General features: G+C 39.1%; 1 protein-coding gene across 2 annotated transcripts in view; it reads left to right on the forward strand.

Moving 5' to 3' along the window:
* Positions 1-44: 44 nt before the first annotated feature.
* ILRUN (inflammation and lipid regulator with UBA-like and NBR1-like domains) overlaps positions 45-26355 on the forward strand; it is a 90928-nt gene continuing 64617 nt past the window's right edge. The window contains exon 1 of one of the 2 annotated variants that reach the window (XM_032340577.1): positions 45-425. In XM_032340577.1, the coding sequence (XP_032196468.1) occupies positions 268-425 (158 nt within the window). In that variant the 5' untranslated portion in view covers positions 45-267. The remainder of the gene's footprint in view (positions 426-26355) is intronic. The other variant, XM_032340576.1, reaches the window with a different exon arrangement.

The raw sequence follows: 26355 nt of genomic DNA on the forward strand, positions 1-26355 counted from the left end.
GAGGAGGCGGAGGCGGCGGCGAAGCTAGAGGCGGCGGCGGCGGAGGCGGCGGCGCTGGGGGGGGTGGGAGGGGGGGGAGCGAGAGTGAGTGAGTGGCTGAGTGAGTTTATCCCTATGAGGCGGTGAGAGGCCCGGGGCCTACCTCAAAGGAGTGGGGTCGCGGCGCCAGCTAGCAGCGGGCCCCCTCCCGGTCCCCGGGCCCGGCGGCGCGGCGGCGGCGGCGGCTCGGTTTTGAGGAGGCGGAGAAGCGGGTGTTCGGCCCCAGCCATGGAGGGCATGGACGTGGACCTGGACCCCGAGCTGATGCAGAAGTTCAGCTGCTTGGGCACCACCGACAAGGACGTGCTCATCTCCGAGTTCCAGCGGCTGCTCGGCTTCCAGCTCAACCCCGCCGGCTGCGCCTTCTTCCTGGACATGACCAACTGGTGAGCCGGCCCCGCCGCGCCAGCGCTGGGGCCCGCGGGGAAGGGAAGGGACACCCGAGCGCGGCGGCAGGGCGGGCCGGGCGGACACTCAGGGGCTCCCCCTTCTCCGGTCGTGGAGGGCGTGTGGGGGAGCCTCCAGGACATGGGAGAAATTTGGGAGCTGAGTAAGGCTAGAGAGGACGTACGAGGGGAATGGGGGCCACGGAGTGCAGGAGGGGCGGAAGGGAGACTGGGGAGGGGCTGCTGAGGTTCCGCAGAGAATTGGGGGCCGAGGAACGTGGAAAGAGGGGAAAGACTTGAGTATCCAGGCTTAGGGGTAGACCTGGGAGCAAGAGGTTGCGGTGTTGGTTAGGAGTAAACAACACAGGAAATCTGAATTTGGGAGGTGGGAAAAAAGCTTGGGGTATGGAGTTAGGGTTGAGGAAAACAGGGATGAGGGAGAGAATTAGGTGTTATGGAAGAACCTGGGGCACGGGAGAGACTGGGGAATTAGGACCTGGGAGATTGTGTGTGTGTGTGTGTGTGTGTGTGTGTGTGTGTGTTTCTTCATTCGAGGACAAATAGGGAAAAGGAAAAAAATATTATGGGGGAGGACAAGTGAGTACGGTAAGAGAGATGACTTTCCGAAGAGTAGTGCCAGGGAGGAGTGGGATCCACTAACGGAGGACCGGGGAGAGCTAGACCTGCGGCAGGGTCTGGAAAACCCTTAGGAACAGTGAAGGAAAGGACATTATCTTGAAGGAGGGAACTTTCTCAGGGCCCTGGAGCCCTGGACTCCAGAAGGCCAGAATGGAGAAGGGCTTATCTGAAGTAAAGCTCGGTTGTCTGGGATGTTTGGGAAAATGGAGAACTTGGCTTAGGCTGGGAACCAAGTTTTTTTTTTGGCTTGGAGTCTCCTTGTAGAATTGGGGCAGAAGACCATGGCACTTAGACTAAAGGAGTGTTTCTTGGCTTTGTATGTGTAGCGCTTGCTATTTTGATAAGCAAGGCTTCTCCTTGTTCTCTTAGGAGGGTGGTTGAGTTCACTTAGGGTGAGTGATAAACTAGAGACCATTAGACTTCCTTTGAAAGGATTTCAGGTGAAACAACTCATTTTTCGTTTGTCAGAAAGCCAGGGGGGATGAGTGCCCTTTGCTCTCAGTGTTTGGGCATTCAGTCCCTTGACATGTGGAATCTTGTTTCTCTTGGCATCACTTATACAGCCAGTTTCCCCTTTATTCCATGTCCACTGAATGCCTCAGGCAATGCCAGAAAAAAAGAGGCGGTAAGCCTAGTCTTTATCCCATTCCTCTTCTAGTCCTGTCTGGAATGATGCTCATCTTATCATCTTACCTGTAGCTGTGGTCATGCCAAAGGTGATGTGTGATATATTTTTTTTTTTTGGAGCATCATTGGTAGGCCCTGTTATTTTATCTTTTTAAACTTGATTGTTATAGCAAGAGTAGAATTGAATTTCTAAATGTTTAGAAAACTTTTTGAGGCATTCAATGCAGGAGATAGTCTTTATAATTGAAGAAGCATTTGTGATCCCCACTTCTTATCTTTTATATCTGGGATTATCTAAGAGAGGGACTGCAGCCTACAGTAGTTTTCAGAAGACCAACCTATGGTGTTTAAGTAGTCCTTGGTAGGGGTTATTGGAAACACTGAGAACAGGTATTACACTAGTGAAATTTAGAAGTAAAGCCGTATCTTGAAGAGGGTTCTCTTGCCTGCCTACTTCCTACCCCCAGGTCTTTTTCTTCCTTGTTTACACTAGTTTAGCATAGGAAACTTGGCATATTGTTGCTGCCAGTTTGGTAGGAAGGATCATTATTTCTCCCCACCCCCTTGTGAGTCGTACAGTTTAAACCCTGCCCCTGTATGTTTTTAGTTCTTTAGACTCAGTATTTATTAGTATAATTATGGCTACAGAACCAGTGTACTGAATTTTATATGTTTGAGGTGTGTTTGTTTAACATCTAAGATTGTTTGTTTTTAGGTGTTGTGAAAGGTGAGGCACAGTGTGGATAAGAAAAAAAACTTAAAAATTATAGTTGCATTATAGAAATTTTATTTGAATTTTTTTTTTAAAAAGATTTTATTTATTTATTTGACAGACAGAGATCACAAGTAGGCAGAGAGGCAGGCAGAGAGAGAAGGGGAAGCAGGCTTCTGCTGAGCAGAGAGCTGGATGTGGGACTCGATCCCAGAACCCTGGGATCATGACCTGAGCCGAAAGCAGAGGCTTTAACCCACTGAGCCACTCAGGCGCCCCATTATTTGAATTTCTTAATGAAAAATTATTAACAGAGCAGCATGTATTCTAATGAGATGGCATCTTTGTATAAATCAAGGTGTGACACATTTCTAAGCAAAGCAGTGAGCCATTAAAAGATGGGTTCAGGTTTTAAAGCAGTTAGAAGTTAGTAACTGCTTAGGAATCCAGGCAATTAAGTGATAACTCAGCTTTAAGCGATAGTACCTCATTTTTTGGCTATAAAAGTCATATTCTTTATTTTTGATTATAAAATGAAAAATTGTTTTTGAACTGAAGGGAGTGAGGCTTGCTATTCTTTTCTTTCTAATGAAAGCAGTTAGCTCCAGTATTGTATTTTTTTTTTTTTTTAAAGATTTTATTTATTTGACAGAGAGATCACAAGCAGGCAGAGAGGCAGACAGAGAGAGAGGAGGAAGCAAGCTCCCTGCTGAGCAGAGAGCCCGATGCGGGGCTCGATCCCAGGACCCTGAGATCATGACCTGAGCCGAAGGCAGCGGCTTAACCCACTGAGCCACCCAGGCGCCCCTCCAGTATTGTATTTTGATTCCTATTTTGACCTGGCTATACTTTGTCTTGTTAAATTTTTGTTTAGTAAAATCTAGTTAAAATAAATACAGTCATGCATGTGTGCTTGTCACAACATTTGTGTTAATATATAGAAATGTACTGTTTTTAAGTGTCATTTAAATGTCCAATTTTGTAAACTGTTGAGATTGTCCTAATACAGATTGGCAAAATCTCAAATTGCTGTGATTAACCTGTTGAATTTGAGATGATTAACTTTACTATGACTTCGTAAGTGCTTGCTGTGGGTTTTAATAAATAACCACCATTCAATTGTTTGATAACGGTTAGAAAATAATGTGGTAAATTCAAAATCATTATTTTAAAATGAAGGCCATAAATTTTCTAAAATGAAACTTGGGTTGGAAAGACTATGCTTTTGTTTTCAAAAGTATTTTTTGTTGTCAGTAACAGACAACTTTTTAAGAAGCTGTTGAAGAACTGACTGAATTGAATGTTTTGGTCTTGTAAATTATCTACCCTACATTTTTCCCTCAAGTCTTTAGCTTGTTGCACATTATGTAGATATTTCTATTTGTTTAATTTGGGATGAAGTATGTTTCAGTTTAAGCATTTTTGAAGTGTTTATACCTGAGCTGGCAGGCAACCATCCTGCTGGAGATTGATGGAACTGCCTCTTAACAAAAGTAGTCAATTTTCAGTTCCTAAGTGAGTACATAAAGTGAATAAATGGTGTGCTGGAAAGACCTAGTATCTGCAGCCAACTGAAATGACTCGTAGATTACTAGAACTTTCTGCAGGTGGAATGTCTTGCAGAGACATTACTAGGCTGTGAATATAGAACCTGGAGTTCTGAAACTGGAAGCTGGCTTAAGAGATTCTCTAGTTCATTCCAGTTTTTCTTGAAGAATTGCATATAATCCTTCCCAGATAGCTTATTGGTGCATCCCTGAGGGTAGAGATTTGTGTGATACCTTATTATAGTGTTTTATTGCATTTCTAGTTAGAATTTTGTCAAAACTAAATCTCTTTTATTACAATTTAAAACTTTTTCATTGCATATATCCTCCTTGGAGATGAAGACTAATAAACACCTTCCTTAAGAGGTCAGAAAGTTTCTGTTAATTCAAATCACTGAAGCTTTTTAACCATTTATAATTTAAGCACATTCAGTTTAGTGGTTTCTCATCCTTTAATGTAGCTAAATAGATTGCTTTGTTTTAAGGGAGAACCAACATGATTCAGAGGAGAACTTCCGTATGATTTTTTAAAAATTTAACATAAAACCATTTTAAACAATTTTAAGTGTACAGTTGATGTTACATAAGATTTTAAGTTCACTTCTGGCCCTCAAAATAATTTGTCTCATGTTTTTAAAGTGAGTTGTTCTTTAGCATTTGTGACAAGAAGCAAATAACACTTTTAGATTTTATTTTGATTCAATTTGATTTGATTTGATTGATTGTTAAAGTAGGCTCCATGCCCAACATGGGGCTTGAACTTAAGACCTCAGGATCGAGAATTGCATGCTCTAGCAACTGAGCCAACCAGATGCCCCTAGATTTTATTTTATTTTTTAATACTTCTAGATTTTTAGAGGACGTTAACTTCGGAATTAATACTGGCCTTATTTTTGGTACAGGCATAAATACAATAGTTTTGACTAGCATATAGCCAGTGTTGACTGTTCATTTGGCTGGTACTTTGCAGTTGTGGTGTTGCAACATACTAGTTACCTGCAGGTGTCTTCAGGAAGTAGTGTGTATTTTTTGGAACATTACATGTGTCCATCGTGGGTGGAACAGATGTTTTCTAGAAAAATAACTAGGGAAAAACATTTTTATACAGTCATGTCTTGTTGACTTTGTCAAGATTGTCAGAGGCACTGGACTAGATAAAATAAAGGTATATTTGACACAATGAAGCAAAATCAGAATCTAGATGTGAAAATCAGTTGTATCTCTTATTTCATGGTACCTCTACAGCCTAATCTTAATCCATTTCTTGTCACCTGCATGATACATCAGTTTCTGATCCAATCTCTGGTTTATATGCAGGAGGCTAGGACAAGTCCCTTTATAACAGATAAACCAAGATGTTAGTATGGGGTTTCTGGAATATAATGTGTGCCAAGCAGCAGTTCTGGGAGGAGGGTAGGGAAGGATTGCATAACACTTAATGACAGAGTGTTTTGCGCTCTCTGACTTTTAAAAAAATGTTTGATTGATTGATTTAGAGGGCAAGAGTGGGAGAGAGGAAGATGGAGAAGGAGAGGGAGAGCATGGGGGGAGGGGCAAAGGGAGGGGAAGAGAGAGAATCTCAAGTAGACTCTCTGCTGAGCACATGGCTGCTCAACCCACTGGGCCACCCTAGTGTCCCATGCTCTGTGACATTTTTAAGAAGGTTGAGGGTTCTTGGTTTGGAGTTCTTCTTTTCCACCCTGTTCTTAACTTTCTGAGTGGCACATACAAGTTGAGACTCTGGGTATAATATAAAAAAGTTTATAAAGAGAGCATCTAGATTCATTTTAGTTTTAAAAGGAATGCAGTAAAAAGTACATTGTTGTGCTTTACAGACAGTGTTGCTGGGGGACTTGTCTCTGTTACAATGAGGGTGGATGGAGGTGGTTTCTTCGCCATCTCTTATCTTTCTACTGCTTCCACAGAAAGTTTGTGTAGCATATAACAGCAAAAACTACCAACCAGACAGTATTTAAATCAATGTGTTTTGGCTAGAGCCTTCGCAGACAGTGTAACGCAAAAAGACAGCCACTATTACAATTTGTGCTCTAAGAGGAGAAGAACATGTCTGAAATGGTCAGAGAAAAGTTTGGGGATTATGAGGAAACATTCAATTAGCAATACTAAATTAACTGAATAAAATTTCAGAACAAGTAGGGATGGACTGAATCAAATAGAACCAGTGATTCACGAAGATTGAATGACTGCTCTGGGCAAGTTGTGTTCTTAGAAGTTTTGAAATAATTAGGGGATTTGAATTGATGGAAAGGCAGTGTATTGTAGGTAGAGGATGTTTCCTGAGTGAAACCAGGAAAGAACAAGTGGAGCAGAGCCATCTAGGATCTTGGCTTGGCTAGAATGTGACAAATGGATTCAGGAATGACAAGACGTAGAGCTTATTTTTACTTTTTGTTTGGAATATTGTTGGTTTTTTAAAAATTGAGATGAAATCAATGAAACATAAAATGAAACCATGATGAAGTGAACAATTCAGTGGCATTTAATGTATTCATAGTGTGGTAGCTGCCACCTATGTCCAGTGAAACATTTTCATCACCTCAAAAGGAAACCCTACACCTGTTAAAGCAGTTGCTCATCATTCCTTGGAAACTCAAGCCCTGGCAGCCACCCAGGTCCATTTTCTCCCCTTTGCCCTGACAACCGCCAGTCTGAATTCTTCCCTATGCATGTTCCTATTCCTGATATTTCATATGAAGGGAGTCATACAGTATTAGTCCTTTTGTGTCTAGTGTTTTTCAAGGTTCATCCATGTCGTATAGCATGTATCAGTACTTCAGTCCTTTTTATGGCTAAACAGTATTTCAGCGGATGTTCATACCACAATTTATCCATTCATCGGTTGACAGAGAGCCAACCCATTTCCAACTTCTGGCTATTGTGAATAGTGCTGCTATGAAGATGCATGTGCATGTATTTGAGTACCTGTTTTTACTTCTTTTGGTTATATACCTAGGAGTTGAGTAGCTGGATTATACAGTAATTCTATGTTTAACTTTTTGAGGAACCATCAAACTATTTTCCACGGCGGTTGAATTATTTGATAATCCCCCCTAACAATGAACAAAGGTCTCTGTCCCAATTTCTCTTTCCCTTGCCAACCATTGTTATTTTCCTTTTTAAAAATTATAGCCATTCTTACACCTATGAAGTGGTACCTCATTATGACTTTGATTTATATTTTTCTAATTACTAATGATATTGAATGTCTTTTAATAAGCTTTTTAGGCATTTGTATACTTTCTTGGAGAAGTGTTTATTCAAGTCCTTTGCTTTTTTTTTAGTTGGATTGTTTGTCCTTTCTTTTCCTTCAGTTGTAAGAGTTCTTTATATATTCTGGATACTAGATCCTTATATGTGATTTGCAAATATTACCTCCCATTCTGTAGATTATCTTTTCATTTTTCTTGATGATTTCCTTCAGTGCACAGTTTTATTTTGATGTGGTCCAGTTTATCTAATTTTTTTGTTGTTGCTTGTGCCTTTTGCATTATATCTAATAATCCATTGCTAATCCAAGGTTGTGAAGATTCTTCTGTGTTTTCTTCTGAGAGTTTTACAGTTTCACTTCTTATATTTCGGTCACTGACTCATTTTGAGTTAATTTTTGTACAGGGTGTGAGGTAGGAGTCCAACTTAATCCTGTGTAGCTTAATTTTGATCATGTCAGATGCCCTGGAACTGGCTTCTCATTGACTCTGCATTATTTCCTTTACTTGTATTAAATACTATCTTTGGCTAAATGTAAAAATTAGACCAGAAAAGTGTGCAAGGTTTTCTTTCTTTCTTTTTTTTGACAGACAGCAATCACAAGTTGTCAGAGAGGCAGGCAGAGAGAGAGGTGGAAGCAGGCTCCCTGCCGAGCAAAGAGCCCGAAGTGGGGCTCGATCCCAGGACCCTGGGATCATGACCTGAGCCTAAGGCAGAGGCTTTAATATATTTAGCTACCTAGGCGCCCCTGTGCAAGGTTTTCTGATGGGGGAAAGTATTATGGATGTTTTATTGGCGCCCAAAACTAATTGTGTTTTTAAAAGGTCAATCTGTCCTTTTCCTCATCTTACCAGCCAGCTTTTCTTTCTTTTTCTCTTTTCTTTTAATAGCTCCATTAGTCTCCTAGACGTTAGGCTTGAACTGAATTCTGTCCAATGCTCTCTTGTTCCTGGACACCTCAAATCATTTGCCAAAACCCATTCGTTTCCACTCTACTGTGTACTTCGCAGCTCTTTTCTCCATTCCCCTTGCTTCCACCTTAACAGGAATACTCTCTAAATTGGCTTTCTACACCAGGCTGTCTCCCTTCCAGCCCATTTTGTGGACTTAGCACTACCAGATTAATCTTAGAAATCACAGCTTTGATCTGGGCCATTTTTTTCTTAAAAACCTTTAACAATACCCTTGTTGCATACCAGATAAAGAATAGAGTTTAGCTTGACATTCTGGACCCTCTAAAGATTGGTTCTGATTTATCTGCCTCTAACTTTCTGGCATATCTTTTTTTCTTTCTTTTTAAGATTTTATTTATTTATTTGAGACAGAGAGTGAGAGAGAGTACATGCACAGTGAGGGGAGGGGCAGAGGGAGCAGGAGAAGCCAACCCCAGGCTGAGGTGGGAGGTATTTCTTCTGTACCTTTTAGAAAATTTTCGTGCCTATAGAATTTTGCACCCATATGTATGTGCACATATACTTAGAGAATTTTCTTTGTGCGTGCGTGTGTGTATTTTTTAACGGTGTTGTAATTTGAATAATTGTTCTTCCTATCTGGTATAGTGGATACCACAGCCCTTGTACTGAGTTAGTTGTCAAGATACTTGGAGAGGATCATCAAATAGGTATGTAGTTTTCTAAAAGTGCAGTGGTAGATTTGATCTCTTCAAATACGATAGAATTCCTTCACTGTATTGAGCAACTGTATTGAGAGTCTTCTCATCCATTAATTACATGTAATTATTAAAACTTTGTTTTGCTGTGTTAAGAGCAAAATGTGTTAACTAGTGAATTAGTCTGAATTTGCTTGTGAAATAATTGTCAGGGAACATATTTTATGAGTTAAACTTTTTAGGGACCCCAAACACGACTGAAACTCATGGAAAAGGTTTAATTCTTATTATAAAATCACCTTGTGCAGATGAAACTAATACACTTTTAACTTGTAAGGGTAATTGATTTTGCGAGTGGTTTTCTAATGATTTGTCAAAGTTAGTATATATCTTGGGAGGAGAGCAGTTTATTCCAAATATGGAACTTAGCCCCACTGAATTTACTGTGTACTAGATTTTAAAAGACTCACTTTAAAAAATGAACAGTTGTGGCGCCTCTGGTGACTCAGCCAGTTAAGCATCTGCCTTTTGCTCAGGTAATGATCCTAGCGTCCTGGGATTGAGCCCCGCATCGGGCTCCCTGCTCAGCCGGAAGCCTGCTTCTCCCTGCCCTTCTGCCTGCCACTTCCTCTCCTTGTGCCCTTTCTCTCTGTCAAATAAGTAGATAAAAAATCTTAAAAAAAAAAAAAAAGAACCGTTGTGTTTTCTTATGTATAAGCCTTGGCTCTGTGAGTGTTTCCAGGGGTTCACACTTGTATTCTTGTGCTTGAGGTCAGTGATTCACAGCCTCTTGTGGAGCAAGAGCATACTACTCAATTGATTGAATGATACAGTGTCCTTCTAAAATCCTTTCTGGTCAGCTTTTCTTTTTTTAAGATTTTATTTATTTGACGGAGAAAGAGGGTAGGGAGCAGCAGGCAGAGAGAGAGAGGGAGAAGCAGACTCCCCGTTGAGCAGGGAGCCTGATGTGGGGCTCCATCCCAGGGCCCCGGGATCATGACCTGAGCTGAAGGCAGGTGCTTAACTGACTGAGTCACCCAGGCACCCCAGCTTTCATTTTCTAAAGTAAATTTTGCTTTTTAATTAAAAAAAAAAATACTTTGATAATAGGCTTTGGGAGAATAGAAATCACTGGCTGAGGGATGGGGTTTTGCATACAACTGGGAATCAGCTACCTTTACATTTTTTAAAATTTAAAAATAAAAACTATTTTATAATGACATAAAGTTTTATTATGACATAAATCATTGTAGATCAGCTAGAAAGTGCCAGTGAACAAAAAGAAAACAAAAATAAGCCACACTCACAGGAGCCAGAGGTAAATAATTTAAATCTTTTCATCTGTGTTTTTGTAATACATACTGTAATATGTGTACCTGTTTGCTTTACAAAAATGAAGTATTTGCTGTATTCTAGGTAGTGTTTCAAGTGATTGTTTACTCTGTAATTTAATGTTCACAATCATTTTAGGAAATAAATACTGTTATCCTCATTTTACAGAAAAGGAAAAGAGGCTCAGTAAGGTTAAATAACTTGCTTAAGATTACATGGATAATAAGTGGTAGAAATAGGATTCACACGTAAGCAGTTTGGAACCAGAGCCTGTGCTCCTCATTGCTGTGTTTTATACACCATGTGGGTTGCTAGGGCTGCCATAACAAATTATCACAAACTGGTTGGTTTCGAACAAAAAGTTGTTCTCTTACAGTTCTGGAGGCTAGAAGTTGAAGTCAGGCCATCAGTGGGGCTGTGCTCCCTCTGATGGTTTCTAGAGAAGAACACTCCCTTACCTCTTCTTAGCTTCCAGTGGCATTTCTTGGGGTGCCTAGGCTTGTAGCTCTTTACTCCAATCTCTGCCTCAGTAGTCACATGGCCTTCTTCCTTGTGCGTGTGTCTCCCCAGGAGGACACCAGTCGGTTGGATTTCTGGCCCAGCCTAATCTGACATCTTCTGAACTAATTGGATCTGCAAAGATTATTTCCATATAAGATCACTTACTGGGGTTCTGGGTTTGTGTGAGTTTTGGTGGATACTCTTTAACTACTACACACACTACTTATAATCTGCTTTCACTTAAAATATGACTATTATATTTTTAATTCATTTCTGCACTTTTAAGGCTTCATAGTATTCCGTTACATGGATATAGAATAATTTAATAAACCTTTTTTGTTGGATATCAGTGTTGTTTTTAATTTTTTATCACTATAAACTCAGAATATCCCTGTAGGTAAATCTTTGCTTGTATCCTTAATTATTTCCTTAGAATTTTTTCCTAGAATTAGATTGCTGGGCTAAAGATAAACATGGCTTTTGGGGCACCTGGGTGGCTCAGTGGGTTAAACCGCTGCCTTCGGCTCAGGTCATGATCTCGCGTCCCGGGATCGAGTCCCGCATCGGGCTCTCTGCTCGGCAGGGAGCCTGCTTCCTCCTCTCTCTCTCTGCCTGCCTCTCTGCCTACTTGTGATCTCTCTCTGTCAAATAAATAAATAAAAATCTTTAAAAAAAAAAAAAAGATAAACATGGCTTTTAATGCTCTTAATATTTAATTGCCAAATTGTCTCTCTCGTAAAGGTCAGACTAATTTGTATTTCCACCACTACTGTGTGAGTAACTGTTCCTTTAATACTTCATCAATGCAGCATATTACAATCAAAAGAATTTTTTTCAGTTTTGTAGATTAAAAAAAGTGACTTGTTTTAATTAATATTTTGTCATTTCTAATGAGTACTTTTATGTCCTAAATGTGCATTTGTATTTCTTTTATGAATTGGCTGAACATGCCCTTTATCCATTTTTTTTTTTGCTCAGAAAGTGAGCTTTTTTGGAAAGGAAATTTTTTTTCCTGTTAGAGTAGTAATACTGAATACAGAAAACCAGCAAATTCAGAAATGTTGAGGAAAGACAATAAAGAAATAAAGCCACTTGTAATACTACTCAGTTGTCAGTTTGTGTTCACATAAATGGGTATATCAATATATATATGTATGATGTATTTTTAAGTTAAAATATAAGACGTAATGCTTTACAGCCTGCTTTTTCACTGAGCGTAGATATTTTGCTATGTCTGTTTTTCATGGCTGCTAGTATTCCATTACTTATTTTGTAACTTAGTTAAGCCATTTATTGATATTGTTGTGGTTGTTTTTCACTATTACAAATGTGTGTCTGCTTGCCTAATTATTTCCTTCTCTATTAATGTTTTAAGAAATTGTGATGTATAGCTTATATATTTATATTGGAGAAATTCTTAGAAGTGGAATTGCCAGCTCAAAGATACGCCCTTTTGAAGGTTTTTGAACATTGACAGACTGCCTTCATGAAGTATGTAACAATTAATAATCTGAACAGTTACACATTAAAACTTGCTTTCTGGGAATGATAATTTTTTTTTTGCTGTGTAGATTTATCTGATAGATAAAAGGCATTACATGTTTTAGTTTGCATTTCTTTGATTGCTTAGTGAAATCTTAAGTATTATGTGTGTGCATTGGCTATTTTATTAAAAGACTTATATTTTTATTTTGAAAAAGAAAAAGTATAACGAGGGGTGCCTGGGTGGCTCAGTGGGTTAAAGCCTCTGCCTTCAGCTCAGGTCATGTGGTCCTGGGATGAGCCCCACATCCGACTCTCTGCTCAGCAGGGAGCCTTCTTCCTCCTCTCTCTCTCTCTCTCTCTCTGCCTGCCTCTCTGCCTACTTGTGATCTCTGTCAAATAAATAAATAAAATCTTAAAAAACAAAAAGTATAATGAACCCTGTGTACCCGTCATCCTGATTACAGAGTCATTAATTTTTTGTCCCTTTAATAATTAATTAATTAATTGACAGAAAAAGAAAGAAAGAGAGAAAGAGTGAGAGAGGGAATACGGGGGGAGTGAGAGCCGGGAGCTGGATGTTGGGCTCTATCCCAGGACCCTGGGATCATGACCTGAGCCAAAGGCAGACACTTAACAACTGAGGGACCCAAGCACCCCTGTCTTGGTTTTTTTCCCCCCAATCTTTTTTTTTCTCACTGGAAGAACAGTATTTTACTTTTATTGTTTGTTTGTTTTTGATGGGGAGCATGCTAGAGGCCTGGAGGGAAGCATGGAGTGTGGAGGGAGAGTGAGAATCTTCAGCAGGCTCCACTCCCAGCTCAGAGGCCTAGGTGGGGCTTGATTTCACAACTCTGAGATCCTGACCTGAGCAGAAATCAAGAGTTGTTCCCTTAACCGATTGAGCCACCAGGCACCCCTCCAGTAAGGTTTATGCCAGTTTGTGGTCAGTTCCCTCCCCCGCAACCAGGCAACCACATTCTGCTGTCTGTCTCTCTTGAATTTGCATTTTCTGGATATTGTATGTAACTGTAAATGTGCAGCATGTAGCCTTTGTGGCTGGCTTCTTTTCCTGAGCATGCTGTTTTCGAGGTTTAGCTGCGTTGTAGCAGGGATCAGTTATGAAAATTCATTGTACAGTTTTATTGCTGAATCTTGTACATACATTAAAAAATAATCATTATTATGAACAACATAATTATTCAAATAGTACTGAAGTTTTCTCAGTGAAAGATAGGTTTTTTTATAAGTCTAGGTTTTGTATCTCTGTGAGAGATGGTATTTACTGTCAGTTTCCTGTGTACCTTCCCAGATGTTGTTCTACATAGTTTTAATACCTATAAATGTCCTTACTTTTTGATGTCTTCGGCATTTAAAAAATTGATATGTGTGAGTTATATTTTGCGCATTTTTTCAGTTTTCTATTTTTTTACTTGTCAAAATTTTATTTTGTTACATAATTATAAAACTAATACAGGTTTCTGGTGAAAAGTTTAGATAGTATGTAAATCCCTGTGTTTTCCCTCTCTCAACTTATTCTCCGGAAGTGGCCATTACTCTGTTTTGTTCAGAGACACCTCATGCCTTTGTAAGCCTGTATTTGATCAGAGTGGTCACAGAGTCCATATGTATGCTAATGAGAAGTTATTGCTATACTTTTCTGTTCTACATACAGATTTAAATCTTTCCTCCTACAGTTTTTTTTTTCCTGAAAAAGAACTGTCTTCTGTATAGATAGTTAAAAATCAATGAAAGTAGTTTTTTTTTTTTTAAAGATTTTATTTATTTATTTGCCAGAGACAGAGGGAGAGAGAGCGGGCACAGGCAGACAAAGAGGCAGGCAGAGGCAGAGGGAGAAGCAGGCTCCCTGCCGAGCAAGGAGCCCGATGTGGGAACCCTGGGATCATGACCTGAGCCGAAGGCAGCTGCTTAACCAACTGAGCCACCCAGGCGTTCCATAGTTTTTTTTTTTTTTTTTTAATATTATTTATTTATTTATTTATTTGACAGACAGAGATTACAAGTAGGCAGAGAGGCAGTCAGAGAGAGGAGGAAGCAGGCTCCCCGCTGAGCAGAGAGCCCGATGCAGGGCTGGCTGGATCCCAGGACTCTGGGACCATGACCTGAGCCGAAGGCAGAGGCTTTAACCCACTGTGCCACCCAGGCACCCCGAAAGTAGTTCTTGATAGATGTCTTTCGGTCTTAAATGTTAGGTCTTGTTGGGAAATTTTCTCCACAGTGCTTTAAAACAAACTTTGATACATTGTCAAGTATGTCATTTCAGATCAATCATCTACTTCAGCTGCCAAGAGTCTTTCTAACTGGGAGAGCATGATCTGTAGATGCAGATTTTTTAACTGGGAGAGCATGATCAGTAGATCACTGGTGTAGGAGAGGAGTCTCATCTCCTCCCCCATATGTACACACATGCAAATGGAGTCATACTATACGCATTGTTCCCAGATTAGTTTAACTTCACAGTATGCTGTGAACATCACTTCTTTTAATGGGTGCGTGGTATTTATTTCATTGTGGCTGACTATATTTTATTTAAATATATCCTTGTTGATGGACAGCTAGTTTCCAGGTATTTGCTTTTATAAAGCTGCTGTGGTACAGGTATGTTTATATACTTGTAAGTACAGTTCTAGAAGTGGAATTGCTGGGGTTGCGTACATGGGCAATTTAAATTTTGATAGGTAATATCAAATTCACTTCAAAAATATTGTAACAAATTTATTTTTACTATCAGTGTATAAGAGTGCTTGTTTTGCCACACACTTTTATCAGCCCAAGAATGATCTTTGTCCTTACATTGATGCTGGTTTGATAGGTTAAAAATGTATTCGTTTTAATTTAATTGCTTTAATTATGAATGAGGTAGGACATCTTCCCATATCTTTATTTTGTGATCTTCCCCAGATTTATTGAGGCGTTTTGTACTTTTTTATGACTTACTAGTGTTTTCCTATCTACCTCAATGGGATTGTTATTCTTTCTCTAATTGATTTGAGTTGTTTGCATATTAAGGAAATGAGCATCTCGCTAAATACTTGCCTTTCCTCTAGTTTGTCTTTTAACTTGTTTTTTAACATTTTTTCACTTTGTGAATTTTTACGAAGTTGAAACCAGCAGTCTTTTTTGATTTCTGCTTTTGGTTTCATGCTTAGAAGTCTTTTCCCCACATAATTGTTATGTAATTATTATTTACCTCTGTTTTCTTTATCATTGCAAAATTTCATGTGAACCTTTTATATAGTTGAAATACATTTGGCAGTGTGATGGGAGGTCGGTTTCTAACAGGTTTTTCAGATGATTCATTTTTCCCATTTTTGAGAAATTCATGTCCCTCCCAAGATTTGAAATGCTATCTTTATCATGTATTAAATGCATATATATATGTGGGCTTATTTTTGCACTTTTTCCTTTGTTGTATTGGTATTTATGTCCAGTTTTCCAGGGTTGAATAAAAGTTTTAAGGTTTACTTAAAAGGTATTTTTGAGGGCAAGTACATTTTCTTTTTATAATTTAATTTTCCTTTTATCTAAGTTATAAATACACATAGTTTCTAAAGTAAAGTAGTTCTGCAGGGATTCTAGACCCCTTTTTCCTTCTTTCATTCCCCAGAATCAGTCTTTTTCAATTCTTCCAGCTGATTTTGAGGTTTTGTTTCTCTGCTGATTTATTCCACCCCCCCAACCCCCCAGTTTTAACCATTACCTGTTGATTCCCTACTGGGAGATGAGGATTTCTTTCTTTGATAGCCAATTCAAAGCTCTTCTGCTTCTTACTATTTGTATGACCTTTGGCAAATTATTACCCTCTGTGTGCATTCGTTTTCTCATATATAAGGACAATATCTGTTTTTATCTGATGATTAGATAAATTAATGAGTGTAAACATTTAAAGCTGTGCCTGGCACATGGAAGTTGTTGGCTTCACTCACCCTATCTCCCATTCTCCTTATTTAATCATTCGTAATTTAAGTCAGTTTTTAGTGTTTATGTTGTTTTAACTGTTTAAATGCTTATTGACAGTTGAGCTATTAGTACATTTAGATTCATTTTCCTTTTCTGTACAATCTTTTGCTGCCCCAAGGGCAATACTTCTGTTAACTCTTGGTTTGCTCAGTCTTTTAGATATTTTTTCCCTAAGTTACCCTTAAAGCCCTTACCAACTGTGAATTCCTTCTTAGTAAGTTCAGACAGTGTTATATCAGTTTTGCCTTTTTGAAGAAGTTTCTTGCAGAGCATTTGACTTCCTCTGATCTGGACTGTTAGGGCTCTGGGTGTGCTGCACAGCTCTTACACCCCGGGGACCCTGGGGATTTCTTTCACACTTCTTCTACTCCCCACCCTTTGTTGGAAACCTTATTTCCTGGACCCCATTTTTTAAAACTTCCTGAGAGTGCCGAGGAGATAAAACTTGAGACTTTTGTATTCTGAAACTATATTTTACTCTGATGCTTCATTGATATCCAGTTTTGGTTAGATAGCAATTTTAAGGTTGGAAATATTTTTCTTGGAATTTTGAAGGCACTGCTCCTTAGTCTTCTGTTTCTCAGTAGAAATGTTGTTCTGATTCTTTGTTCTTTGTTCTGTGTATGAATCCCGTCTTTTCCATCTCTGGAAGCTTTTGATAACTTTGCTGTGTCCTTGGTATTCTAAGTTTGATGGTGACACATCTCAGCGTGTATTTTCTTACCTTGTGCTTCACTTTGGGGAGCCCTTTCCGTCTGGAAATCGCCCTCTTGTTCTTGGGAGATTTCTTGAATTAATCCTTTGATTGCCTCCCCTTCATTGTCTGTGTTCTCTTTTCTTAGATCTCCTGTTTTTCAGGTATTGGACCTTCTGGTCTGGTTCTCTGTCTTTTTCTCTTTTCAGCTTTTGACTTTTTTTTTTTTTTGCTCTGCTTTCTGGGAGATCTCAGTGTTGTTTTCTTCAAGTTTCCATTTCTTGCTATAGTCCTTTTCTTTCATATTCAATACTTTACCTTAGGTATTTGGTTGTTTTTGGCTGTCTACTCCTATTTAAAAGTAGGACACAGAAAGTGGATTGGAGGCTGTGGACTTGACTGTAGTTTTGTTTAGTGAGAGCTTTAAAAAGCCCCACTGTTTCCTCCAGGGTGAGGCATTCACCAGCCTTCATATGCAGTGTTTAGACAGTTCTAACATTTGGGTTTAGGCAAATATATATTTTTTTTAATCCGGATCTTCACCTTCACTTGTAGGGTACCCACTGCTGTTAATTCCTGAGATTTTTGGGAATCCTCATTTTCAGTCGGGTTCTTCTCTCCTTTTCCCCACTGCTGGCTGAGGAGGATTCAGCTTTCTCAGGTTGGCTCCATCATTTACCACTTACTTATCTGTCTACCTTCCAGGGCCCCAAATGTTGCTTCCTCACTTGATCACTTTATTCTTTTGAATTTATGATCCCTTCCCAATTTGTCTTCTTTTGTCGTAGACTGGTTTATAAACACCAGAAATTATTTCTCAGAAGGTCTAGAGGCTGGGAAGTCCCACATCACAGTGCCAGCAGATTTGGTGTCTAGTGAGGGCCTGATCCTGGTTCGTAGATGGCTGACTTCACATTGAAACACCACATGGTGGAAGGGGAGGGAGATCTCTCTAATCCTATTCATGAGGATTCTACCCTTATGACCTAATCACTTCCAGAGTCTCCACCTCCTAATACCGTCACATTGGAGGTTAGGTTTCAACATCTGACTTTTGGGAGGCGCAAACATTCTTTCAACCTGGAGCATCATACATGTATTTTAGGAGGGTTTTGGGGGGAGACCTGAGGCTAGTGCATGCATTTTTAAATTGGAAGCTGAAAGGGAAGCATTGGATTTACATCTTAACTTTATTTTGCCTTTCCATTCTTACTATGATTTATGGGATTGTTGGGATATAATATATAATTTCAGCATGCTAATTGATCAAGTTGTGATGATGTTATATACAGATAGCTTTCCTTTGCTGAAATGGAACTGTTTTATCTGAAGGATGAAGAACAGATTATTAATGGTTCTCTTTGGCTATTCTCAGTTGGTTTTTATTTTCTTTTTTTACACTTTATTAATCTTTCATTTTCATTGTAATTCTTAAATTTTCTACAATAAATATGCATTGCTTGTGCAATTAGGAAGAAATAACACCTAAATTAAGAAGAATTGTTAAATCCTTGGATAAAAATTGGCCCTAGATTCCAGAGTGTTGTGCTCTTCTTTTATTTAATCCTCAATCTTTCACAGTGATGTTACGCATATCCTCTACCTCCTTTAGGTAATAATCTGCAGTTATAGACACTAAATTTGGGGGTGGGGGAGTGTTTTACAGAGTTCATTCTGATCTATCCCCCCAACTTCTTTTGTTATTTATTTATTTGAGGAAGAGAGAGACACAGTGAGAGAGGGAACACAAGCAGGGGGTGTGGGAGGGAGAAGCAGGCTTCCCATGAAGCAGGGAGCCCGATGTGGGGCTTGATCCCAGGACTCCGGGATCATGACCTGAGCTTAAGGCAGATGCTTAACGACTGAGCTACCCAGGTGCCCCTGTCCCCCAGCTTTTTATTTTGAAGTATTTAAAAACTATGGAAGAGTTGAAGAAGACTTGAAGAAGAGTTGAAGACTAACACATGAATACCTATATAATTGCCATTTTTACCATATCTTCTTTTTTTAAAAAAATATTTTATTTATTTATTTGACAGAGAGATCACAAGTAGGCAGAGAGGCAGGCAGAGAGGTAGGCGGAAGCAGTCTCCCCACTAAGCAGAGAGCCGGATGTGGGGCGGGATCCCAAGATGATGAGATCATGACCTGAACTGAAGGCAGAGGCTTTAATCCACTGAGCCACTGAGCCACCCAGGCGCTTTATTTTTAAATATTTCTGCTTTATTTTTAAGCACCTTTACTGAAGCATAATATACATATTATAAATTAACCCATTTAAAATGGATAGTTTATTTTTAGTAAGAATTGAGCAACCATCACTATAATCCAGTTGTATATTTTCATCACTTCAGTAAGATTTCTTCTGTATGTTTACTGGTTTTTTTATTTTAAAGTAATCTGTACACCCTACATCAAACTCGAACCTACAACCCTGAGATCAAGAATCATAAGCTTCAGCAGCTGAGCCAGCCAGGTGCCCCTGCCAGTTTACTGTTAATCCCCATTACACCCTCCAACCTCATGCAGCCGCTGATCTTTTTTTTTTTTTTAATCTCTAAGTAGTTATTTTTCTCTACTTTTTATATCAACAGACTCATATAATATGTGGTCTTTTGTATCTTTTTTTTTTTTTTTTTTTTACTTAGCATAATGTTTGTGAGGCATCTATTTATGTATCAGTATTTCCTTAATCTTTGTGGCTGAGTGGTATTCCATTGAATAGATGTTTAGCATTTTGTTTATCCATTTACCAGTAGGTGGACATTTGGATTGTTTCTGTTTTTTGGTTACTATGAGTAAAATTGCTGTGGACATTCTCCAGGAAGATTGTATGGATGTGTGTTTTAATTTCTTTTGAGTAGATACTTAGGAATGGATTGCTATTTTGTATTTAACTTTTTATGCAACTGCCCAACTCTTTTCCAGAGTAACTACCATTTATATTCCCACCAGCAATATATGAAAAGTCTGTGTATGGATTTATACACTTTTGTTTTTTTCTGGAACCATTTGAGATAAAATGCAGACAGCATGAAATTTTACCCCTTGGTCCTTCTGCAAATATCTCCTAAGAACAATGGCATCATCCTACATTACTGCAATATTTTCGTCACTCTCTAGGAATTTAGCACGGAAATAATAGTATTACCCAATATATATTCCATATCTAGATTTTCCTATTTCTTCCCCAAATGCTCTTTATAACGTGGGGTTTTTCTGTTGTGGGTTTTTTTTGTTGTTGTGTTGTGTTTTGCTTTTAAGTCCAGAATCTTCTCAGACTTCTCAAATTACATTTGGTTGTCATGTGTCTTTAGTTGCCTTCAGTCTAGAGCAAGTTTCCTTCACCTTTGTCATTTGGATGTTTTATGACATTGACATTTTTTAAGAGTTCAGCCCATTTGCCCTCTAGAGTGTCCTGATGATTACTCTGATTGTTGATGAGTCTGATTGCTTCCTCATAGTTCGGTTCAGGTTAAATGTTGTTGTTGTTAGAAATAATACATGGATGATTCTCTGTCTTCTGTTGTATCACATTCGGAGGCATATGCTGTTAGTTTTTGTGCCATTATTATGCTGAATTTGAGTATTTAGTTATGATAGTGTCTACCTCTTTTTTTTCCTTTGTAATTAATAAGTAATCTGAGAGACTGAGAATATCCTTCCCTCCAGCACTGTTTCTTCCAGCTGTATTAGTATCCATAGATGATTCCTGCTCTGAGTTGTTTGGTTACAAAAAGGTAATTTTCTAATTCTTTTGTTCCTTCATTTGTTGGTTGGCAAGTCTTTTGTAAAGATATTGCTGATTTTTAAGTGGAATTTACCAGATTAAAATCATAAAGGATTTTATGCTAAAAGAAGAAAATTTTTGGTTATTTTTTAGTATATCTTAATAGTGTGCCATGAAGTGTATTTGCTTTACCCTCAGCCACAGAAGATCCAGAGAAAAGGTGCTGGAGAGAGAGATCCCCTTGACTTTTGTAAAGCTAGAAATATAAAAGTTCCTTCCGTGTTTCCATTATTTTGGTGTGTTTGCTTGCTTTTCTCTCTTTGAGAGACCACTCTTTTTTAGAAAGAATCAGAAAAAGCTACAGAAAATTTTTTTCCCTGTGTTTTTATTAGTTTTTCTTTGTGAACCAAATCAGGTAGGTTTTTTTCTTGTGGTTTTATTTTGTTTGTTTGTTTGTTTTGTTTTTTTGATGGTTTTGTGTTTTGTGTGGTTTTTTTTTTTTTTTTTTTTGGTAGTCATCTAACTGGTGGCAAGTATGCAGTGTCATAAGTAACTATTTTATTTTTTAAAAAGATTTTATTTATCTGAGAGAGAGAGGAGATCACAAGCAGAGTGGAGGGGTAGAGGGAGAAGCAGACTCCCCCCATTGAGCAGGAAGCCCAATGCAGGGCTTGGTCCGGGTGTCCTGGGCTCTTGACCCTAGCAGAAGGCAAATGCTTAACCAACTGAGCCACCCAAGTACCCCAATTAGCTATTTTTAAAAATCCTTTTCTTTTGTAATGTATAAGAATTGCCATAGTTGGATGAGCTGTCTAGGCCTGACTACTTCTCGTCTGTAGCTAGTTGCCTAGAGCATGAAAACATTAACAGAATATGTGAGGTTGTTTTCAAGTGTCCTATGATTTTATTTATTTATTTATTTTTTTGGCTTTTTAAAAAGTTTTCGATGCTTTATTGTCCTAGGACTTTTAAAGGAACTTGTCTTTAAATGTTGTCTTCCTTGTGTGTTCTCAGTGATTGGTTACTGAAAAATGGCAGCTATCTCTTACATATTTATACTGTCATTTTATTATGGTATAAAAGAAAAGGGGGCTTGGTCTTTTTAGGTTTGTGAGCTATCATAAAATCTGCCTTTATTACATTTCTCCAAGTTCCATCTAACTTAATATAATCTACTAGCTGCTTAAGTATGTAAGTAAGCTTTTTAAAGGTACCTATCTCATACGTACCAGAGAGTAGCCAAATATAGCCATAGAGTATTTGGAGATGGGTTGGCTGAAGAAAGAGTGGAGTTGGCATTAATGCTGTGTAGCATTATTTGGTGGTGATGATAACATTGCATTGGCTTTATCATATTACATAGAACTTAGTCAAGGTTTATTTACTTTTTTGTTCTTACAGAAAATAAGACATGAAAATGCACAATACCGGGCGCCTGGGTGGCTCAGTGGGTTAAGCTGCTGCCTTCAGCTCAGGTCATGATCTCAGGGTCCTGGGATCGAGTCCCGCATCGGGCTCTCTGCTCAGCAGGGAGCCTGCTTCCCTCTCTCTCTCTGCCTGCCTCTCCATCTACCTGTGATTTCTCTCTGTCAAATAAATAAATAAATAAAATCTTTAAAAAAAAAAAAAAAAAAAAGAAAATGCACAATACCAAAAATGTCCCAGAATGCCAAACAGAAAATGTGATTCAAACAAAGCTATCTTCATAAACAAAACATCTGTGGTATATTGTTATTCATGAAACTTTCTTTGGGACATAATTTTAAGTAGCAGTTATGAAGTGATCAGGTAAATCTATAATTAAGTATGATTTTCAAGAGTATGTTTACCTAACAGGAAACTTACACAAGCCAGCAGTGGTCATATGTGTTCTATCTTGTCTCCTCTCTCTCTGCCTGCTTCTCTGCCTACTTGTGGTCTCCGTCTCTCAAATAAATAAAAAAAAATCTTTAAAAAAAAAAAAGAAAGAAAAATTTTATTTATGGTTCCTCAGAGGAGGAAGCAGGCTCCCTGCTGAGCAGGGAGCCCGAGTGGGGCTCCATCCTAGGACCCTGGGATCATGACCCGAGCCGAAGGCAGAGGCTTTAACCCACTGAGCCACCCAGGCGCCCCTCTTTCTTTCTTTCTTTTTTTTTTTTTTTTTTTCAAAATACCAACTTACTGTTTTACAGTTATGAAGTTCAGAAGTCCAAAATGGGTCTTACTGGGCTAAAATCGAAGTGTTAACAGGGCTGTGCTCTTGCTGGAGAATCCATTTTGTTGCCTTTTCCCACTTCCAGAGGCCACGGCATTCCTTGGCTTATGGCCTCGTTATTCCATCTTTAAATCTAGCATGCTGTGTGAGCCCTCATGTGGTGATCTTCCTGGTTCTTTCTTCCAGTTCCCTCAGACTACTCTTAGAGAAGTGATTACATTGAGTTCCCCTGGATAACCCAGGATAATTTCCCCATTTTCAGGCCAGCTCATTAGCAGCCTTAATTTATGTACCCTAACATTTACATATTATGGAGGAGTCGGACATTATGGGCATTAGAACACTGATGAAAGTGTTCTAAAACATGGTGATTGGTTTACAGTCAACTTTACTTTAATTTTAACCTTTACTTTTAACTTTTACCTTTACTTTTTTACTTTAACTTTTAACTCTAACTTTACTAAAAAATCATTACATGGTACAGTTGAAATGGGTAAATTTTATGCTATGTAAATTATATTTTAATAAAGTTATTTTTTAACCTTTAGATGTTCTCTCTCTCTCTTTTTTTTTGTTTTTTAAGATTTTATTTATTTGACGGAAAGAGAGAGCATGCACAAGCAGGGGGAGTAGCAGGGAGAGGGAGAAGCAGGCTTCCTGTGGAGTAGGGAGACCAATGTGGGCCTCAATCCCAGGACCCTAGGATCTTGACCTGAGCCTAAGGCAGATGCTTAACCGACTAAGCAACCCAGGCACACCTAGATGTTCTCTTTTGGTTTTAGAAGTCCACATTTCTTAATGAAACATATTGGTCACATCCTAATTAATTTTTTTTAACTGTGGTAAAGTACACATATAATACACCATAGTAATCATTTTTAAGCATGTCAGAACTTTTTCATCTTGCAAAACTGAAACTCTGTACTCATTAAACAGTAACTCTCCATTTCCCCTTTCCTTTAGCCCCTGTTAGTCATCTTTCTACTTTCTGCTTTTGTGAATCTGACTGCTCTAGGTACCTCATATAAGTGGAATGATACAGTACTTGTTTGTGTGTGTGTGTTGTGTGATGGCTTATTTCACTTGGCATAATGTCTTCAAAGTTCATCCATGTTTTAGAATGTAACATGTTCCTTTTTAAGACTGAATAATATTCCATTGTATGCATATACCATTTTTATTCACCCATTCACCTGTTGATGGACACTTGGGTTGCTTTTGCCTTTTGGCTATTATGAATAATGCTCTGAATATTGATGTGCACATAACTCTTTGAGATTCTGCTTTCAGTTCTTTTGGATATATACCCAAACGTGGGATTACTGGATCTGAGTTAAGTTGTTTTTTTTTTTTTAAGATTTTATTTATTTATTTGACAGAGAGAGATCTATCACAAGTAGACAGAGAGGCAGGGCTCTGGGAGAGGGGGAAGCAGGCTCCCTGCCAAGCAGAGAACCCGATGTGGGGCTCGATCCCAGAACCCTGAGATCATGACCTGAGCTGAAGGCAGAGGCTTAACCCACTGAGCCACCCAAGTGCCCCCTGAGTTAAGTTTTAATTTATCTTTCCAGTTCCTTTTCTGCCTCTTGTAAGTGACTTTGCACCACACATACAGACTATCCCTGGACACACAGTGTAATTTTGAGTGAATCTGGGCCTATTATGTTACAGGTAACAAACTCAGTTCAAACTAGATAATGCTAAAGATGTGTGTGTTGGAGTAGAGGGAGGTATTTTAAGGATGTTGCTATGTTATACAGAACCCAAAGACCTGCATATGTTTAGGCTTTAGGAAAAACTGGACTTTAAAATATCTCAGGTTTCTTTCTTTTCTTTCTTTGTCTTTTTTGTTTGTTTGTTTGTTTGTTTTTAACTAGGCTCCACATCCAACGTGGGGCTTGGACTCACATCCTTGAGGTCAGGGATCACGTGCTGTAACAACTGATCCACTCAGGCACCCCCTCAGGTTTCTTTTATGTATGTTCTATGTAGTTGTTTGCCATGGTCTCTGTCTGGTGAAGAAAATCATGACTGTCAAAAGCTCCCAAATGTGTATTTATAGCCCAGATACTGTGGGGAAAACTCTCAGTTCCTAATTCTGGGGCTCCCCCACCCTCACGTTAACGATGGAATGACCTCACTCTGTCCTAAGGAGTCATTCGTGGAAGTGAGGGCATTACCTAAACAAATAACTACTACAGATGCTCTCCTCTTCCTCCCCAGTGGGAGATGACCCCTACCCACTCAGGTCCAGCTGTCATACTGTGACTTACTGTCTAAGGTGTCCACCCTGCCAGCTGAGGGTCTTAGGATGGTAGCTCTGCTTTCCCTAATTTGGTCTTGATTGGTCCAGATAAACTATTGCATGGTGCTACAGCCTGTGGGCTAAATGATAGATTTTTGTTGTTGTCATTCCCCTGCCCTCTCTCTTAGAGTTCCAATATATGAACATGAGAAGAAAACCAGATAAAAAGGAGAAAGGAAAAGTACTGTATTTTGGTTACAAGTTCATTCCATTTATTAAGCACCATCTATGTGACAGGCCCTATTCTTATCCTGGGGGATAAAAGCAGAAGCATACAGAGCATATACTGTCTTCTGCAGGTAGAAGCAGTGTAGTAAAATCAGCAAGTCTCATGGTTCCCTATTACTCATTTCACTGGCAGAGGATTGAAGGCTTTAGCCTGGCTTGCCCCAAAAGGATTCCCCATGTCCAATATTCTTTAGGACCAACCTTGGGAGGAGAAAGGGGCTAGGCACAGGGTGGGAAATAGTTCCTTTTATGAGGCCCATGCTGCTTTAGCTTTCCCCTTCCAGTAAGATGCCACTTTTTGGACCTAGGGTTTGGCTAGAACAGTAATTCCAGCTTCCTGCTGAGAGAACTCTTCTAAAACTGCAGTTCACTGCTCATCTTCCATTTCATCCTGTTTGGTTCCCATTGATATCCACCAACTCTAGTAGTATTTAGGCTTTTTAGTCTCTGAGATTGCTGAAGAGAATCGCTGCGACCAGGTTTAATTCTCCTTGGTTTTGCTTATCTTCCTACCTCGGGGTCTGGAAAATTCTGGATTTAGAGCTTTTTCAAATCTTCTGTGGAATGTCACCCCTGGATATTGCCTTCCCCCCAACTGCATTTCTGTCAGATAATGCTTTATAATGAGGGGAGGGGATGGCAGTTTGAGGGAACGCTGTGAGAAGTGTTTTGAAAGGGGCTGTCTACATTGTAGTCATCCAGGGTCTCACAATTTCTTAGTAGCACAAGGAATTTAGTTGCTGAAATTCAGCAAAGTGATTATCTGACTACTAGAGGTTTTGGATCTTTGGCTTTATAGGCAGAAAGGCCTTTGCTTAATCATTATATTGTTGTCTTATGTGTCACATTTCCTCTCTAGGAGGCTGGATTGGGCTGGATTGTGTTTCACAGATTGAATTGTTTTTGCAGACCCTTACTGAAGTTAGCACAGTCTTCTGTGAGCAATTTCTTTTCTTGTCCAAAGTTCATAAAGCTCCATGTAGCTTGGGAGTGCATATGGAGTGTAACCAACTGGTTTGCTACACACGAGGACTACTGGGCTTCCCAGCCTGACATGGGTGAGGCCTCATTTCACTTTAACTTTGTTACACATTTTGGGTTTGTCACTTTTGCAGTACTTC

This window comes from Mustela erminea, chromosome 4 (assembly GCF_009829155.1).
Source record: "Mustela erminea isolate mMusErm1 chromosome 4, mMusErm1.Pri, whole genome shotgun sequence".
NCBI lineage: Eukaryota > Metazoa > Chordata > Mammalia > Carnivora > Mustelidae > Mustela > Mustela erminea.